Here is a 20,080-nt window from a genome sequence, read left to right as displayed (position 1 = left end):
TGGAGTCTTAATCCGGGCAATGATCCGTTGCGTGCGGCCTTTAATTGGTCAGCCCTCAATGAGCTTGATATTACGGATCCGGCGATAAGACTGCATGTGCAGACTCAAGGAATGTACGTTGTAAAAAGGATGAACTTGCGAATTATGCGAGATGATAACGTGGCTTCCGTTAAGTTTAAAATTTTTTTTAATGAATAAGGTTTGCTTTTATGCAATATACATAATGTTTTTTCTTACTGGCGTGCTAATTTTCAAAAGAACTAGAAAGCTAGCCATTAAAAGAATATACTACTATAAATTATGTAACAATTTAAAAAACATCGCGTGTAAATCAGATCTAATTTTACGTTAAATTAGTTTAACGTTTATTAAAAACATTTCAAAATAAAAATTTTAAATCCAAATTTGATTTATTAATTTTACTGTAAAAAGTAAAATTGTTGGAATAATTTAAAAGTAAATCGAGAATGGTGTTACCAAAATATTAAAATTTTTTTGCTCTAATTATATTTTTATAATTATAACTTTTATTAGTTGTAATTTAGATATGCAAAAAGATAGGAAACATAATTTTTTAAAATTTATAGATATTTTTATTTTCTCAATTTCTTAAATTTAAGAGATATTCCAAAAATTTATAATATTTATTGACTAAGAATATACTATAAATCACAATGATTTTTTTATAAATGTCTCATTTTGTATTTACTATTTTTTTAAAATTGTTTTAATAAACTTATAAAAAATACACTTTGTCCATCTATTTATAAAATATTTATATTTTATAAAATATAAAAAAGTATTTAGAAAATATTTTCTGTTTTGATGAATGACTGAAAAATCTTCAGTGAGAACCTTTCGTATTTTATTCTGTTAAGGGAAGAAAATTTAATTTTTACTTGTATTTTAAAAATTAACAAAAAAGGCCTTGAAGAAAAATGCTAAACAAAGAATAACACTGTTTACGAGCGTCTAATTCGGCCCCACCTGTGCTTGAGCGTGCGCGCGCGCAAGCACTTATGAAACCTGCGCGGCACGCGGCTCGGCGACCAGTCCGATTCCTCGTCGCAGTGCGATACGGTCGATAGAAGCAAGCCACGTAGTGTATAGCCACGGTGGTTGCATTGAGAATTGCAGTAACGAATGCGACGACGCTACCGCATGGTATATACGAGGGTCACCCCCAAGCACCACGGATCACTTTACGTGTTTCTCCCCTCTTGTTGTCAGGCCGAGCTCGTTCATTCCGCTCGTGGATGCTGAAGAAGTCGCGACCACGTGAACGAAACATTATACAGTTAATTTCGGAATGTTCATCGTGGAGTGTTCATCAGTATATTATTATTCAGTAAAACTTCACTATGTGTGGTGCAAAGAATAATTTTTGCATGAAAAAACTGTGTATAGTTTTACAATTGTATTAACTGTTTTATACAAAGAAACGTGTTTTGCGAGTTAATCGAAAGTTTTTGCGATACCTTTTAATAATTCCGCTTTTGCAAAAGTTCAAGATAATTCAGTTTTTTTCCATTGTCTGCTATCGACCTCGGGGATACAATAGTCGTATGGAAATTTTACGCATTTATATGAGTTACTAAGGCTCATTATACCTGGCAACTTGGAAAACAAAAAAGGCATTTCCAGAGTGTAAAGAATCTTTAACGAGACCGCGGACAATCGGTCGTCGGAGAAATCGGAAACGACCGATTCATCACAGTCACGTGAATATCTTTTATCTGCAAGCTGGTTGACAATTACGTTGACAATTGAAAGAATTTTGGGTAGATCGATCGTTTCAGACAATTGCTCAGAGTGGGACCGTAACACAATCGTAATTACAAACTTGGGGCAAGAAGAAGGTGTATAAACGAGTATAAGAAAGAACCGAATTGAAAAAAATAAGAGGAAGAAGGTGTATAAACAAACACGCTTGAACGAGCATCAGTCAACTATAAAGTCTCGAACAGAAGCGTCACCTTTACCGTGACATTGGATACTGCTGTGAAAGCTGTTTACGTATCAAGCCGACGTTGATATCGGAATTCACGAATTCACGTCACGTTACGACTTTTCGAATCGTGACACGAGGGACCACTAACCTTGAAAAGAGACACGTTCCTCTCTTACTTCTGGTTCCGGATCGTCGAACGATAAATTACGATTTGCATCGGAAAGTTCGCGTGCATATCTGCTGATTCAAAATAATGCCGGCTACGTCAAAATTTTTGAGTTCATTTTCCACGGGATATCGCGAAGATACATCTTCCTCTCAACTTGAAGGGATTACGCGCGCGTGCGGGTTGCAGGCTGCAACTTAAAAAAAGTGGAAGTTCGAAAGACGTGGATGTAGAAACGAAGTACTCTATTCTGCGAAGTATCGATCGACCTGCATCTTGAAGAGGATGCTCCCTTCGGTCTCGTAGAAATTCTCGTTGTAGTCACGTGTCGCGACGTGGAACGGCGACGATAGACGCAGCGCGAGGAGAAAACCGAGGACGGAGATAGTGAGTGGGCGAGCAAGGAAGAGAGACATATATTTTCCGACAGGCGACACCGCGACGCCGCCATGGAAAATCGATTCGTCGCCACCGACCACCACCCCGCCGCAACCACCCGTCGCAGTGCAATGACCTCCAAACCGGGAAGATCTTACAGCGTGAGGTAAATATTGCAGTATAAGCTTCGTAGTAGGAATCGGTAGCGTCCGTGGCGGAAGAAAGGGCGGGAAAGTGATGAGTTGACTGAAGAAGCTTTGGCCCCCTCGTAGAAAATAGCTACGAACTTCACGCGGTATCTCGACGTCTACGACTTTCGCAACGTTTTTCTCTATTTTACTTCCGGCCTCGGCTTTCCGAGAAACGTTTTTAAACCTACGGCTTTATCGCTTTCTTTTCTTTTTTCTTTTTTTGACAGAAAATAAAAGCATCAGCTTCTCTTGTGAAGCTGATGTTTTACACGCGGTATAGCCTCGTTAAGATAAAATGCAGTGTGTTGTGTCAACATTTTATTTTACTGTATACTTATTGTTCAAGTGTAATTGTATAATTTATAATTGATTAATTTTATTAATTATAGTGAATATTTTATAATACTAAATAATTAGATTTTTTAAGACTTTTTGAAAAAATTGCATTTGATATTTTTAAAACTTGTTTAAAAAAATTATAAAAATATATTTTGATGGTAAAGAACATATATCCATTAAAAGTTTATTTCTTTTTATTTTTTAAAAAAATTTGAAAAATTGTGCGCGCGCGCGCGCGTGTGTGTTTTAATTGTTATTTGCTTAAAAAGATGTATCAAGTTGGTTTTTCATTTTTTAATGTATTAATTCATTATTTGTATAACAAGAGTGGAAAAAACTAATTGTAAGTCAAAATTAAAGTATCTTTCATTTATCTTTATGTTAATTTCGTGCAGAAGAAATAATAAAATGGATTTGCATTTTGCTAATTGAAGGTAAAGAAACTTTTGCGCTTCTTCTTTTTGATTCACTTTTGTTCGTGCTTTTCGAGATCGGGTTTAAGCTGGGCGTTCTAAAGCTGAAGACAAGGTCATCTCTTTCGCAGCACGACGTAAGCACGCTGCAAGAAAAATGCATCTTTTAAATGCAGCATCCATAATTCGCGTGTGCGTAAGCACGGCTGTCGCAGAACACATTGATTCTTCATTTAGAGTGCGCATAAAGAGACTACTCTTACTGTACTCTTTGTTGCTAAACACGGTTATCTGATTTTAGACGTCGTTTCGTATACATCCGAAATGACGTGTACGCGTATATCTAAATATATTTTTGGATACACACAATGTCAGATAAAAAAATATACACGGTCGCATTTAGTGTTAAATGAATGGCAAGAGTGGGAGCTAAAATCACGCGAGTATATATACTCATTGTAAATTTAGCGTTGAATGTAATCATTCGGAGTTTTAAGTTTTATTTGTTTGGGAATATCACGTTTGTTGACATACAAGAGATAAGATAGTGTATCTACCTTTGCTAAAAAAATATACAATCGAAATACAAAGCAAAGCCGTTCGTGGACCTAATGTGCGTTTTCTGAACTCGCGCGTCGTATTGATTCTTCCAGAAGAATTCGCCGGCGGACGAATTGCGAGATAACTGACGGGCATAGTTATTACTCCAAACTCAGAAACTTCTTTGTGCACAAATGCGTCTTTGAATTCTCTTGCATGGGAATTAAAATCGCCGCCCTTTGCCGGAGATCTTGTTGCGTAAATGAACGTAAAAGAAGCCTCGCCACGCATTTGTAAACTGCTTGCAAACAGCTTGTAACGTTGCATTATACATATAAAACGGTCTGCGATCGTTGAGAAGGATAACGTTTGCTCTTTAATCACGGATTTAATAATTACAGCGTTCGATGTCAAAAATGCGAAAGCGGATAATAAGTTGGCCTGCGGAACATTAATTATAATATTACACGGTAAACGAATTAACGTAATAATTAAATGGTAACGTGGTCTTTAATTAAAAAAAATAGTTATAGCTCAATGGAGTTAATACAAGATAACTTGCCCTTTCGTGCAGACTATCGATTTTCTTCGTGTCTGATGACTGATTATTTTCTTCATTCTTATATAGTTGCAACGTGACTTTGCAGTTTTCACTTTTCACGTTGTGCTTGATCTAAATAATTAAATATTGCAAACACGAATAAAGAATAAGCAACATTTGTCAAAAATTTTGGTTGCCATATTATTATATTGTGCTGAATCTAAAAAAATATTAAATTTATCATATTTTCTCGTTGTAATTATTTTTTCTTCTGTATAATTACTGCGTTTATTTTGGTACGCACATAAAGTTTTTTTTAAATGAAAGATAATTTCCTGGAAATATGGCAGTTTATTACGGCCAATTTATTACATCGAATTTTTTATACGTTTACGGAAGACTTCAGCAAGATGCTCGGATGATTGATGGGATGTTGTATAAAGATTACTTAAAAAACGGCGATTAACAATTTATCTTGCCACCCACTGATCGAAGTTGCTCGATGATTGGACATGAGATGACGACAGCTGGGAACTACAAGAAAGATCGTTTCTCACTAATTGAACGTTGCACGATTTTCAGTGGCAGCGCGGTGTAGCCCGGCTTTATTAAGATTAAATCATGATTCACCTTCATCAAGCTCACCAGACATTATTTCGGATTCGAGTAGTATGCTTCAGAGTGCTAGATCACCTACTTTCGAGGCCTTCGGAGCGATTTAAGAGGATTTCATTGTAACCGGTAACGGCGGGTTTCCGCCGTTTGTTCAATGCGCGCCGCGCGACGATGTGAATATTTTTTTAACGAAACGTTATGCAACGCAATTGAATACGAAGACGTGATGCGTACAAAAATAAATGTGAACGGAAGAAGAAACGAAATGGAGATTTGAGAATGAATAGAATACCAAAACGGATCATTTTTCACGATAGGAATGAATTACTACTGCAGCATGCATAATGCAATTTATCTTGAAGACGAAATAAAATAACGAGATAAAGTGTATTTTAGTTAAAGTACATTGCAAAAGAAGGACGTATGTATACACACGAATAAAATCGAAGTACCGGAAGTTACACTTGTTAGCGCTAATGAAATATTTATATTTCTCTTCTGACGATTAATTAATGAAATCAAGTATAAATTTCAATAAATTACTACGAAATTTAATTTTCACAAATTACGTAGGAAATCTTCTGAGAGATGTGCACGCGCATCAGTTTAATGTCGAAAGCAATGTACCATTAATCACGCAATGAGTGTTATATCTCGTACGTTAAAAGGTACATGTCGCAATTACATAAAAAGGAAAGGACGTGTAACCACGCGGACTGTCGCACATGTGAATAATTGCCTCGAGATTGCCGCATTAGTGTGTTCGGAATATCACATTCTCTGAGACACTTTTATTTTCATATATATGAAGTGTTCCAGGAAACTCCATGTAATTATACATATATATATTATTTTATCAATCTAAAATTAATTTGCCAAATATTAAATAGTTTTTGTCAATAATTTTTTAATTACAATTAACAAAAGATTTTTCAAAAAATAAGTTTCAGATAAACGAAATCTAATTAAGTTGTTTACTTACTATTTACTTAGTTGTTTATTTTTAGGCATCATTTAAATCTAATTCTTAATGAAATGCCAAAATATCTACGGTATTGAATATCAAAATATAAAAATATTACAAGCGTTGTTCCTTAAAACTTTCTCTAAGAAAAGATCGATTAATTTTAAAGAATCTACTATTAAAATTAAAGTTACATCGCAACACATCGTATAGTTATCGAGATCTATAATATTTTAAATTAAAATTTATTTTCTCATTCCGCGTGGGCGATGAAGTGGAAGATGAAAGCTTAATTTGCCATGAGAATACCGTAATGGGGAAACTATTACGTGGAAGAGATCGAATGCAGGCTTGAGAAGTCATTGGATGGACAAAATGATTTTATCGTGCGTTGTATATTTTTATTATTGAGCATTATTACATCAGATTTCGAAATAGTTCTCATGGCGAGAGATGTGGCGTGAGAAACTTAAGCTCACTGGTCTTATGTATCCATCTTGCGTGTCTTTTACTCTCGCTGCTATTACGCTGTATGTTTCGCATTATCGTTCGCGGCTCATCGCCGACACGTTGCCCTTATTGCCGAGAGTTAATCTTCCGATTCCCTGATTGGAATACTCGAACTAACGGATACGCATGACGTAGCTTTCGAAGAGAACGAACATGGATGGAAAATCGATTTGTTATTGTTATTTCATGTATATGTCTGCACTATAATAACGATAATGCAAAATATTAATAGAATCTTGTAGAGTTTTCAGATTGAGATTTTCAAATTGACAAATATTATGTTCGCTATATTTTATCGATATAGGAACAATTTCAAAATATAATTTTTTAGTTTCATTTTCTGAAAGTTTGTAAACATATTTCAAACTCTTTCTTTTTTTGTACCGCTTTTACTTATCTTTCGGAATAGATAGCGGCGCGCGTTATACATATAGTCACTTTACACGAACTTTTTAGCGTGCATGTGTATGCACGATACGTTATCCGCTGAATAGACGTATCGTAATATGTACCACACCTTTCCATTATCGTGATAAGTCTGTTGTGAATTATAGTATGAAAAAAGGAGCAATCGCCAAAGTAAACTGAGTTGTCGATAAATTCCATCTGCCTACAAAAGAGCAAAGGAAGGACGTACGATGTAATTTGATAAGAGACCTGATTATTATTGAATATATGAGTATTATTTTCCAAGATTTTTTTACTAATTGCTTTAATTGCAATTAGTTTTTGTTTTACATTTCAGTGTATTTTAAACAAATGTATTTTAAACAAAAATTGTAGTCAATAAAATTAATATTTAATCGAATTAATATTTATACATGAAATGTTATACATGTATCTGTTTTAAATTTAAATTTATGCATACTTATTTAAAAGAATTTACGAAATAAATTAGATACACTTCTTAAATTCTTAATGGTTTATATATCTCTTTAAAGAATTATACGTTTCTGATGATATTTTACCGCAACATTAAGAAAATGATAAATTGCACGAAAATGCTAATTATAATAAGATTCTAATGTGCTAATGTAATTTATGCTTGAGTGAATAGAGTACCAGATTTTGATTGAAGCTTCGCTCTTCGTGTTTCAATTGAATAGGATATTATAAAATTTATAAAGGTTACATTAACTTTCAAAATAATTAAATGGTATTTTATTATGGATATTAATTCAGTTGAAAATTAATTGCTAACTTTCACTCGTATTTTGAGCAAATAGGAATCATATAGTTGCAAGTATAAATCATGTTTTAGAAACAAGTATCTAAAAAAATTACTTAATTTTTTCTTGTTAAAAAACATTAATCCTTGCATTTATTTCAAAAGTAATCGAAAAATAATAATATTGAGTAAAGTTTTTGCAAGTAGGTATTCAGTCTACATAAAATTTAAAGTCTTATCTTACTCATACTTTGATCAGGTGTGCTTTGATCATATAATATGTCGAGGTGATAAGGTGTTAATTGACGTTAGAACGTCCTTGCAGATGATGACGTTACATGTATACATATATAGTGAGTCAGAAACAGTACAATCTTTAGATGGATCCGCAGAATAACGTAATAAATATAATTTTATTTCGACAAATTATATTAATGTTTTCTAACAGAAAACATTTTTTTGCATTACATGTACAGTGCATGCACAAATATCAAAATGTGTTTATTCATGTATTATCCTTCTATCTTGAAGCGATTTTAAATTTTCAGAAATTTATAAAACTAACGTAAATTTTTAAGCTATATAAATTTATTCATATCAAATATCATGCAATATAAAATATGGTGTTCAGAATCATCTAAATAAAATTCTATACTAAAAGAAAAATGATATTTAGTTAAAATTGTATCGAAAAATAATTATGATTAATATACTATATGTATATGTATATACATATACACATAGGAACTCCATTCTTATAGTTATTACTGCTATAATGTTATAAATATTAATGATATTTTTATAATTCTAAACAATATATAGTGTGTACCAAAAAATATATATTATAGTTAAATTCTGATAATTGCAATCATTTATTCTCTCAGTGTATATTTTGCATCTTTGGTCGAAGAAAGATATTTAAGTTCTATTTCAAGCGATTTACCTTATATTAGACGTGATGAAGTCTATTTGTAGCAAGTTTTATTGTTAGCAACATTGTTACCTTAATTTTTAACATCAATAATGAATAATGTCACTTTTCTGCTATAAATAATCATTTAAATAATGTTATTGATTCAAGTTTTGTACTTGATCTGTCTGTACATCTCTGTATTTATTAGCAAGATAAATTGCAAAGATAAGAAGGTAAAATGTATTACATTTTAACAATATTTCCTATGTCTTCTTTATAAATTACGTTAAAATATATATTTGTAAATTTTATGTGCAACAGGATTTATTTTTATGGAGTTTTTATTATTGAAATTTATTTTACAAATTTGCTTATTGAATAATAAAATGTTTTAATTTATATTTTATAAATTGTATGTACTATATTACGTAAATAACACGAATCTAAAGTTTTTTACTGTTTTAATATCAAATTATTGTAACAACATCACTGTATTAAATATTAGTAATTGAATGGAAATTGATTCGATTTTTTTTTAACAAAAATTAAATTTTTAGTTTTCTGTTTTAACTTTTAAAGATGTTGAACAAAAAACGGAATAAGTTTTTAATTAATTTCTATATTTAATTAGTTCTATATTTTTATATGTTGCCCGTCTACTACTTTCGAATGTCGGTAGTTGATAGTTCGAAATTGTCTTCGTATCGGAAGTTCGTAGAATACTTTTTCAAATCGTTCGTCGAAATATATTAGCCGACAATGGCTATTGCGCAAACTACTGACTAATTATCGGCTATTACGTCTGACTGATGGCGCAGTTCTAGTTACGTCAGGAGTCTATTTGTATGATCTCTTCTAATGTCAAATCAAAGAGAAATTTCAATGTAGGATCGGAGCGGCCCGAAATACAAGATTATACAGAAAAGCTAGCTTCTTCATAAAACGTTCGCGTTCGCATTCGCAAGTTCATGCTAAATGTTTTGCTAACGTTATCTAAAAGTGCTATTATAAAACATTTATGGCAGTGAAGACCTCTATCTTGTCGTGATTATTCTTAACTCTTGTCTCAGAGCAATTGCGTGTCAGAGAGAAGTGTTAAAAGCATTATCTTTACTGATTTATAATATAGGTATGTAATACGCTTGAAAGATATATGTTTTGTAAACATAATTTAAATTTTGGTGAAGATTATAATTAGTAGGTAAAGCAAATATGTTGAATATAATCTAAAATCTTTTTGTTATGTAGTTCGAAGATGGCTATTTTATGTTTTGTAGTTCAAGGATGAATTTTTATCGTGTGAAATCCTTGTAAATGTTCTTAAATGATACTAATATTACTAATCCTTATAAATGGTACTAATGTTTGTGAACATAATAGATCTTTGATTTTTGTAAGACAAAGCTCGGATTGTTGTAACCGCGAAGCTACAATTTTTAAAGAAGATTTATACTCATTTATTTTTTTTTAAGAAAAAATTATTTACATAGAGAAAAATATTCTTTTTAGAGAATGATCTGATTTAATTATGATTTTAAGAATTAGAAGATTTAATTATGAGCTAGGCATTTATTTTTCACTCATTATGTGCTTAATGTTAGTCAATATTAACTAAATTAATGTGATTAACCAAGTTTGATATTATTAAATCTTAAGGATTCTTAAAACTTAATTCCCATTACTTTCGAAATTAGTAGTTTATGTATACCATATATGTATAAGCCACCAATTTTGGAAATAATGGAAAGAATGACAATTTGATGTTGCATACATTGATCATATAAAGAAAGAAGTTTATATAACGTAGAAAATTACGTTGAATAGACTAAATAACTGTAAAAATGCTAATAAGAAAAATTAATTATTGTAGTAATAGTAATGAGCGCTAACTAATGCTGTAGTCATTATATCCAATTAAGTAGTATACCAACAGAACTTTTATTTCGTTTTCGGCGTATTTAATTAAAGGCTTTGGAACTACTTTGTCCTGAAAATTCAATTAACTTTCGCAGTGGGTTTAATTAACTTTCCAAGGTAGCAACTCATAAGAAATTAACGTGAATCGCAATTTCGCCGTAGTGAGAGCGACTAAGATAATTTTTCTATTTTACTCATTGAGGTCGCTCTGTGTAATCACGATTGTGTAATAACGTCTCGAACGAGCATTTTCGTTACGTTTCGTTACGGTGACATTGTATTTCACGGATTTTTCAAGTGCGAGAGTCGCACCTTGCGAGTTATAGTGACCTCGCAGATCGAATTACTACGTATCCGTAATGATCACACCGGAAACTGACTGTGATGCTGTTGTCATCCGTGCACGCAATGCATTGCTTGATGTGTAAAAATATGTATTATTATGGTACCCTGAACAAAATGTATTTTCTTATATATAGAACATTTTCTTTTGAGTCAATATATTTTTGCATTTACAAGAATGTCTTTATTTATTTAATACATATGCACATTATCGTAATTTAAGAGATAATATCCTAGATATAGCACAAAGAGTTCAAAAAGAATTTAATCATATGTCATCAATTCTGAGTTCATTTTCTGATGCAAAAGAATTTTTTTCGCACCTGAAAATGAACACTCAGAATTGATGATATACGATTGAATATACGAATGAATTCTTTTTGAACTCTGTGTGCTATCTGAGATAGTACATATACATACTAATTGATTATATTGTACATTTATATATCAGTTTAAGTTTAGATTTGAAATATATTTAATTAATTAATTAATTTTTTATTTATATTATAGAATTGTGTAATTTTATAATGTAATGTGTGTTGCTTTTCATTGTATTTTTATTTATTAATTAGATTAATTTGTATTAATTTCTTTACGAAACTTGTGTATATTAATATCTTTTTTCGAAAAATATATAATTTTTTATAAAAGAATAAGTAGAATTGGTTACTCAACACTAATCGATTCTGAGCTTTAATAATATGAATTAAAAAGATTCTCTATATACATATATACATATATACATGTATAACTAACAATAAAATTTGCAAACAATTTTATTTTTGAACAATTTTATTTTATTTTTTGTTCAAATTATATTCAATTGTACTTAATTGTATTCTTTTCTTAGGAGCATTTTATTTTACAATTATTAAATTCAATTCAATTATCTTACATAATTATCAAATTATTTCGTCCAGTAATTAACAGATAAGAATGCGAATTAAGTTTAAAGTTCCATTTTTCAAATAAATTTTATTCTGATGAATATGTATTAAATTAATTTAAATGTCGATTGTTAACAGATAAAAAAATCTAATGTGATTTAATATAAATGTTAAAAGAAAGAAATATTTTGTTAAATGTATAAACATGAAATTGACTGGAGTTCAAGAGTCCGTAATTGAAAAAGATTTTAATTTGAGGTATAGAACTTCCCAGCATGCAAATTTCGAGCTGTAATGAATGTCGAAGTTACGCGGCGCCATTAAAAACTTTTCTAAATCGATACAACGGTCTACTTTTCAAGCAATTAAGGGAGATTCGTCGGGCGATTTGCGAAATCGCGGCGTGACTTCGCAAATCGTTCCGCTGCTTTTACGCGTGGCTTCAGTTGATAAAAGTCGCGCTATAAAAGTTCAGACTGGTTTTTCCTTCTGTTTTGCGATGCTATCTTACGTAATCGCATTTTATCGCCGCCGCCGGCACTAAAATGAGCCGGTTATTATACAATTTCGTTCGTGTTCCGCGTTTCTACTGACAAACTAACGACATTGTGATGCAGATTACCAGTGCCGTGTAATGGTTGCCGACCAACCTGACTCGGCCTTGAACGAACGCCGATACTCTGTTTCGTGTGCGCTACCGGTGAATTATGCAATGCTTGCTTTATCAACCCTTGAATGCGAACGAGGACATGCGAAGCATAGCGACTTATTGTACAGTTTCAGTTAACATAGCATAAAAATACACAGCACAAAAATACGTTTCTCCTTTGTCATGCTTAAAAAAATCAAGGTTTATGTGAACTTGTCACGTCTACTAGACATATTCCACCATTATGTGTACTACAGTGTTCCCGTTTCAGACGAAAATTTCAGATGATTGTTCTCCTCGTCTAAGTGAATTGTTACTAGATTTCTTTTTAATGGAAGATATGATTCCGCTCTAAACATCTTTTTTGTTACGTAACAAAATATTCGAAGATAATATCGAACGCTCCAAAGATTGCCGGAAAATTAACTTGTATCAAAGAATAACGATTGTTGTTCTCTACACTGGTCTACACTGAGAAAAAATATTTGTTGAAAAAATTCGTTTTATCTTATCAAAATATTTAGTCCGATACGTTCAACTGAAGTACTGAACGTTACTACGATGACACAAAATAATTTGTTATTATAAACAAAATACTATTTTTTAACTAAACTATTTTGTTTCAACAAAAATTTATCATATTTAACTCAACTGCTCGATTAAAAATATACACTATTTATTATTTCCATCAGCATCGTTCAGTTAGTTTGATACTTGGAATTTGAGCAAATATATTACTTAGATATATTTGCTCAAATTCAATTAACTTTCGCAGTGGGTTTAATTAACTTTCCAAGGTAGCAATGATTAATAAATAGCATGCAAACACAAATAAATACTACTAGTATTTCGAATAAAATAATTTAATTGAGTTAGTTTAGTTAATTCTTGATTAAAAAATTTTGATGATTGACATGAATAAACTATACCTTTTTTATGCAACTAAAGAATTGTTGAATCAACTATTGAATCAAGCAACTATACAAATTTAGTTCGTACAATCAATTTTTTTTTATCATTGTCAGTATAAGTAAATTGTTACTAGATTTCTTTCCAATAGAAGATATGGATGCTCTAAACATTTTTCTTACGTAATAAAATATTCGAAGATATATATCGAACGCTCCGAAGGTTGGCGGAAAATTAATTACATCAAAGAACAACAGTTTGATTGAAGGTCGCGATGATGTAATGAAAATAAGTCTGGGACGACGATCGCACGATTGCGACGGATCGATCGGGGGGCTGTTATTGAGATTAGCGCAATAGTATCTTCCTCGATGGTCAACGAAGAAGTCGCCATTCTACGAGTACAAATGAAAGTAGCGTGTGAACGCCGAGTCTCTCCTCTCGACCGGAAATGGCTCGTCCTTTTTACGCGTTTCGTAAGGCTTCCTGTTGTCCTCTTGTTAGCTGGTCGCTCCGATAATCTGCACGCTCGAGTGTTCCGCCTGTTATGCGAGCGTGGCCGCACACCGGCACGTGCCGTAGTTATAAATTAAATTCGTCGATAAATCGTTCAGATAAGGAGAGTCACGGGAAGGAATGCAACATATGTAGCATTTGTTTCGCTGCTATAGTTTTTATATGTGAAAGTCATGCGTCGGCTTCAAGATACCACGAAGATAGAATACAATTACGGCGAAAGAAACTTTAAATTAAAAAGCGAACAAAAGACATCTAAAAATATTTAGATTGTTTCGAACAAGTTTAAGAAATTAATTAATAAACAAGTATTTGAAAAAAACGAAAAGCAATTTTAAAAATTTAAATTATAATTTATTCTTTCGCACTATAATAAAATCTTATAATAAAATCTACTAAAATGGTATGAATTATTTATTATATGAGCCTGACAAATTAATTATGGAATTCTCTTAGATAATAATTAAAATTATGGAATTATAATAGAATGAGTTACATAAACCTTATGTCATAAATTGGTATATGAATTATTTCGATATTAAAACTTTAACTTTAATTGATTTAATTATTGAATTCTCTTAGGTAATTAGAATTCTATGGCTATTGTATTATAGAATGAATTACGAAACTTATGTCATAAATTCTTATATAAATTACTTTAATATTAAAACTTTTCAACTTTACAATTGGTATTTTAAATTTATATCTTTCAATCCATTATGATGTAATATTGAATCAATTAGAAATCATAACAATAGAAAGTTATTGAGAAGTTATAACACAAGCTACACATATTATTTCCACATCAAAATTTTTATTAAGTGATTCTTCATATAAATGTTATTTATACAATACATTTTCTCAGAATTAATTTTAATAAATTTTGGATCTAGATAAATGAATATGTATTGCATCACTCTATAATATAAAAAATTATTTTGTGTATGCAGTCGATTTAGAATTAAGCAAAATTTAGACTAAATTAAATTTGATTAGATGAGTTTTTTGCAGTAAATATGGGATCATGATTTTCAGCAGGAGTTGTTTAGTAATATTTAGATATTTAGCAGTAATTATGAAAAACCGTAAATTCCACCTTACCGTATTACCCGACAATGTTACGCGCTCGAGATCAATGCGCTTCTACTCTTGAACCGAGCAAGAGGACGATACCGTGTTGTTCCAGAGCAGTGATTCCGGTCAGCCGGAATAGCGGTACACGCTCGGCCGTACGTACGTCTTCGTTCTCTCGAATTATTATGTTGCTGCTTTCTGCGAGGTGCACAGTAGCACGCTTTGTCGCGAAAGCGGAAGAAACTTACACGCATCATGCATGGAGCCATTTTTTTTAGTGCCATTGCGCGGCCTTTCTTCTTTGTCATACATCTGCGTTACACATAACTAAATCATGTTCTATATTTTATAGACCGTAAATTATGGAAATAAATTCTACTTGCAAAATCCTATCTTGCGTTTGCATGATATTTTTCTACATATAATAACACGAGCAATAGTCAAACGTTTTCTTTCTAAATTTCACGAAAGTAAAATTCGATTTTTTGTTTTTTGAAAACGGGGTTTCGTATTTTTTATAACAGTTAATAAAAGTGATTATTTTTTTTCGTGGCCATATAAAAAAATTGCTTACATTTCCGTCGATAATTTTCAGGGTTGGGTAGTGCCTAGTTAAAAAGATAAAAGTAAACTTAAAAAATTAAAAAGGAAAGTTAAATAACTTTAACTTAATTTAGTTACATTTTAGACACTTAACTTTTAACTTAATTTAGTTACATTTTATTAGTAACTATTAACTTTTGATCTAACTTCTTGAAGTTATATTTTTAATACTTCTTGTAAACCCAAAATAAAATACATATCTGCGTTGGTCTTCAAACTCAAATTTGAGAACGTACGTCAAGGCAATTGTTATAATTATATAATAAATATAGTTTGACCGCGGGAAGGAATTTGTGGACCTTCTATGCATTAAAATTTAAATCATGTTGGAAAAAGTCTCTGAAAACTATCCTCTTTCCGCGGCTCGGCAGAAATAAGTATAACAAATACAAATTTTATTTAGAAACCCCAAAATTATAAAATGAAAAAATTTAACTTAACTTTTTAATTATTCTTTTTTTATTAATTTTCAGTTCAATTAATTTTATTATGGACTATCTTATATCTGAACTAACAAGTTAAATTTTTAAGACTCTTATCTTATATGTTAAAAAAAAATTAACTTACCCAACTCCGATAATTTTCAAAGTGCAGTCGAATAAACGCAGCTCACGGCCTGTCGATCGAGGGAGACCCCCGCGCGGGAGAGTTTTGCGCGCTTATGAACGCGATTCCGTCGAAGCGCGCGGCCAGTGTAGCGCGGTGCAGCGACGCGATACAGCGTACCGCGCGCAGCTGCGTCGGATAGTTGGTCGAGGCATGTGCGCCGAGTAACGGCTAATTGGCCACCTTTCCTCTCCGGGAGAGGAACCATCTCTCTCTCTGTTTCGCTGTCGTGCTCGACGTGCCAGTTTTGTTCGTTCTGTCGTGCGCTTATACCGAGTGTAGTTGGAACGCCGACGCCGCGTGAGAATACTATGGTGTCTTACCGGAGATTTGGTTGAAAACGGCGTTTTTGTGAGTCGAGCAGGTCGAGCTATTTATATCGTAAGTTATTGTTATCATAGACTTCTTCTTTTTCTTTTTCCTCCTCCTCCTCTTCTTTAATGGCGAATTAAAGCAAGATAATTCTGTGATATTTTTTTGCAATTTATATAATAAGGATAAAGTAGGTATTCGTATAAAACGCGTGCATTTATTACAGTTTTCGAGGAAACTTGATTGTATATTATTTTACTTCTGAACAGGAGAGGAATAATAAGAAATTATAAAGAATATAATTCTTATAATTATGAGTAAACATGAGTTTTGAGAAAAAAAATCTTTCTATCGACGGTCAATCATGAATTCGTGCGCGGATTCGCAACCGCAAAAAGTGCCTCGCTCCGAATTGACCGCGCGAGTGATCGCCGTGAAAGTGCATCGAACAAGAAGTCTAATTGTGCGCGCCGGGTCTTTATTAACGTAATTCACCGACCCGTTATTCATCATGGAAGCCATGGACTTTCCTCGCAGGAAAAAGCTTACTGATGATCCACGAATTCGAATATTGTGTTCTGCAAAACAGATTTTGAGCAAAAAATTTGAAATATTATTTTTATCGTATTGTAATATGTTAATATTATATGCTCTGTAATATCAGAATAGTCGAGTAATTTTAGAAAGAAATGATTGAAAATGATAAATAGGAGATTGACAATTGTATCTGTCGCTAGTGTATCAAACGAACAACAATAAAGTGAAACAGTACTCATTTTCATTTCAAGATACATATTTCAATTTTCGCGATGTTCTGTGATAATAATGTAAAGTGCACACCTTGGTGCACACCTAATCTTTTTAGCAGTATAATTGCATTGTCGATATACTATACTTTCGCTTTTCGCGTAATGTTCTTCAACTTCTTTATTAAATTCCATGAATTCTCGTTAAAATTTGCAAATAACTCCTTTTGAAGTTATTTTCTTCGTTGATTTTGAGTAATTATGCTGCTTGAGAGGGATATTCGCCTGATAGAAAATAATAGGTATTACTGCAGAGGAATACAAAATTTAGTTGAAAACGTTTTAATAGCGTTATTATTTAATATATATATTTTTTTGAAATATACATTTTCAAAGTTGAAAGAGAAAATTAAAATTATATAAAAATAATATTTTTAAGAGCATTTATATATTTAGATATTTAGAAAAAAATAAAACTTTATCATTAAAATTAAACGGTTCAATTGTCTCTTATAAAAAACTCTCATTCGCGAAGTTACGAAGGGTTAAGATGGGTTAACGAGAGGGCACTTTAAATGTAATGAGGAAGAGCTTCCTTAGGCGTTGTACCTAATCCTCTACACTACGCATGCATACTACAGCTTAATCGTCCGACTAATTCAGAGTTTCGCACGCAAACGACGATTTACGTCGAAAGCGAGTTTAATTCGTTCTAGTTATTCCGTTCTAGTTACAACCGGTCTTAACATCGGTCATATTTTGCAAAATCTATTTTAAGTCTGACAATAGCATTGCGTTACACTGCATTAATGTGGAAGATTGAGAAATATTTCGAAAAATTGGATTTCCAAAAATGTTTTCTGGTAACTTTTATAAAATATATCAAATAAAATTTATAAATTTTATAAAATATATCAAGTAAAATTGAATACTACTTTTTGTCATAATTATTAAATAATTTTCAATGCTGAAGTTTCAACCTAACAATAAGTTAAACATTATCAATTTGGAATAAATTTTAGAAATTCGCTAAAATACTTTAACTTTTAATAATTCTAAATTACACTGTGATCAATTTTTGCGAAGAATTTCTACTCAAACAATTTTTACATTGTGACAAATATTGGAAGAATTGGAAGATTGTTGAAAACAGCGAATTCAGACATGTCATATAATGTAACTTTTTTATAAAAAGAGAGATGCATTATCGTTGTTACTTGAAATAATAGTGGTACCATCGGTATTTTGTATAATAGATAATTTAAATTCTTTAATCTAAATTTCTACAGTCGCCTTTGGATACAAAATCTCATTTGTTTGTGACACGCGTCAATGAGAAAACGATGTACTAATTTACACGCATAAGAAAGTCCAGAAGCGTTCGAAGAGAAGGCGATTAATAATTAAAGTCACCAGCAATTGACGTTAATTGCGTGTATCGCTAAGAACCGGTTTGCAACTTGTTGATCGTTGATCATGAAGAGGGAACGAGATAGTGACGATTTATCGGTCCTTCTGCTTAGCAAGTTATTTAATGCATGCTGTTTTGCGGCTGATGATGCACGTGCGTGTACTTTGAAATGTATACGGTATTGCATACGGAGTATGCAACCGTGTGCTGAAATAATTAACGAAGTATTGTGTCATTCAAATAAAATAATAGTGATGAAAAAATCAAAATAATAGCAAATTTAAATAGTAAAATAAAGACTTCTATACATATATAATATATTTTTAATTTAACTAAATATCATAATTTAATTCATAGTATTTTGGCTATTGTAATCTATTTCTATGTAAGCATTATAGACTTATGTGTTTTTATACTTATATAATTAATAACCTTGCATGTTTCCGATATTATATTGATACAGTCGAACTTTGATAAGTCGAACCTCTATAATTTGAAAATCTTTCTAAGACGAAATATCTCCTTCCGCTCCGCTGCGGAAAACCTCTATAAATCGAAATAAAACCTACCTTAACTCGAATTATTTGTCAGGCATTTAGGTATATATTTTACCTCTGTAACTCGAATTTAAAGTAACCACACCTCTACAAGTCGAAGTTTACCTTTATAAGTCGAACTGCTATTGTCGCTATCTTTATAATTCGAAGTTGTAGCTATGTATAACCGAGTAATAGTCTGACATTTTGTTTTATGGTTACATTTATCATATGTATGCAATAAATAATTTACTGTTAAATATTGATTTTTTTTCCTCTAAAAGCCATTATAATCGGAAAATTATAAACTCTCGTATAAAGCCTCCGCAAGTCGAATTTTCATCTGTTAACCTTCTTTTACTCAAATTTCGATAAGTGAAAACTCTATAACTCGAACAGTTTTTCTGGTTCCTTGAGATTCGACTGTATCAGAGATATACAAGAAAGATTAATTATATATTAATTAATATAAATTAATTAATGTAATAATTATAATGAAATAGGTGCAATAATTGAAATCTAATAGCAACTATTTAATATTGTAGTTAATATTTTTGCAAACAATTTTAATTAACAAAAATTATAATTGTATAAAGATGCCATTAAGGATGTTTAGTACCTACAATAGTAGCAAAAAGTTAAAGGACTGATTTTTACGAATATGCTCTTCTCATATAGTTTGAGTAATAAGGATTGTGCAGAATGTTATCATTTATTCAGAACTAGAGCGCATAAATGCTTCTATTGCTTTTTTCCTGAGAATTTTCAAATTCTATGGTCAAATCTAACCAAAAAATTCAAATTAAAATCCTTATAACTTTGGATTGCTTCAGTGAATCGACTCCGGCTTTTGTCTTAAGTCTTTCAACATATATAAGAACAA

At 31.6% G+C, this 20,080-nt stretch overlaps 1 protein-coding gene across 4 annotated transcripts in view; it reads left to right on the top strand.

Moving 5' to 3' along the window:
* The first annotated feature begins 1,053 nt into the window (after window positions 1–1,053).
* Window positions 1,054–20,080, top strand: part of LOC105450498 — a 32,748-nt gene continuing 13,721 nt past the window's right edge. For 3 of the 4 annotated variants that reach the window (XM_011690351.1, XM_011690350.1, XM_011690348.1), the window contains exon 1: window positions 1,054–2,661. In XM_011690351.1, the coding sequence (XP_011688653.1) occupies window positions 2,567–2,661 (95 nt within the window). In that variant the 5' untranslated portion in view covers window positions 1,054–2,566. Of the gene's footprint in view, window positions 2,662–16,279; window positions 16,574–20,080 lie in introns of those variants that run through there. The other variant, XM_011690352.1, reaches the window with a different exon arrangement.

The sequence above is a fragment of the Wasmannia auropunctata genome, unplaced genomic scaffold (assembly GCF_000956235.1).
Source record: "Wasmannia auropunctata unplaced genomic scaffold, wasmannia.A_1.0 LD336060.1, whole genome shotgun sequence".
Classification (NCBI taxonomy): Eukaryota; Metazoa; Arthropoda; class Insecta; order Hymenoptera; family Formicidae; genus Wasmannia; species Wasmannia auropunctata.
This window is presented reverse-complemented; position numbering and strand designations above follow the sequence as displayed.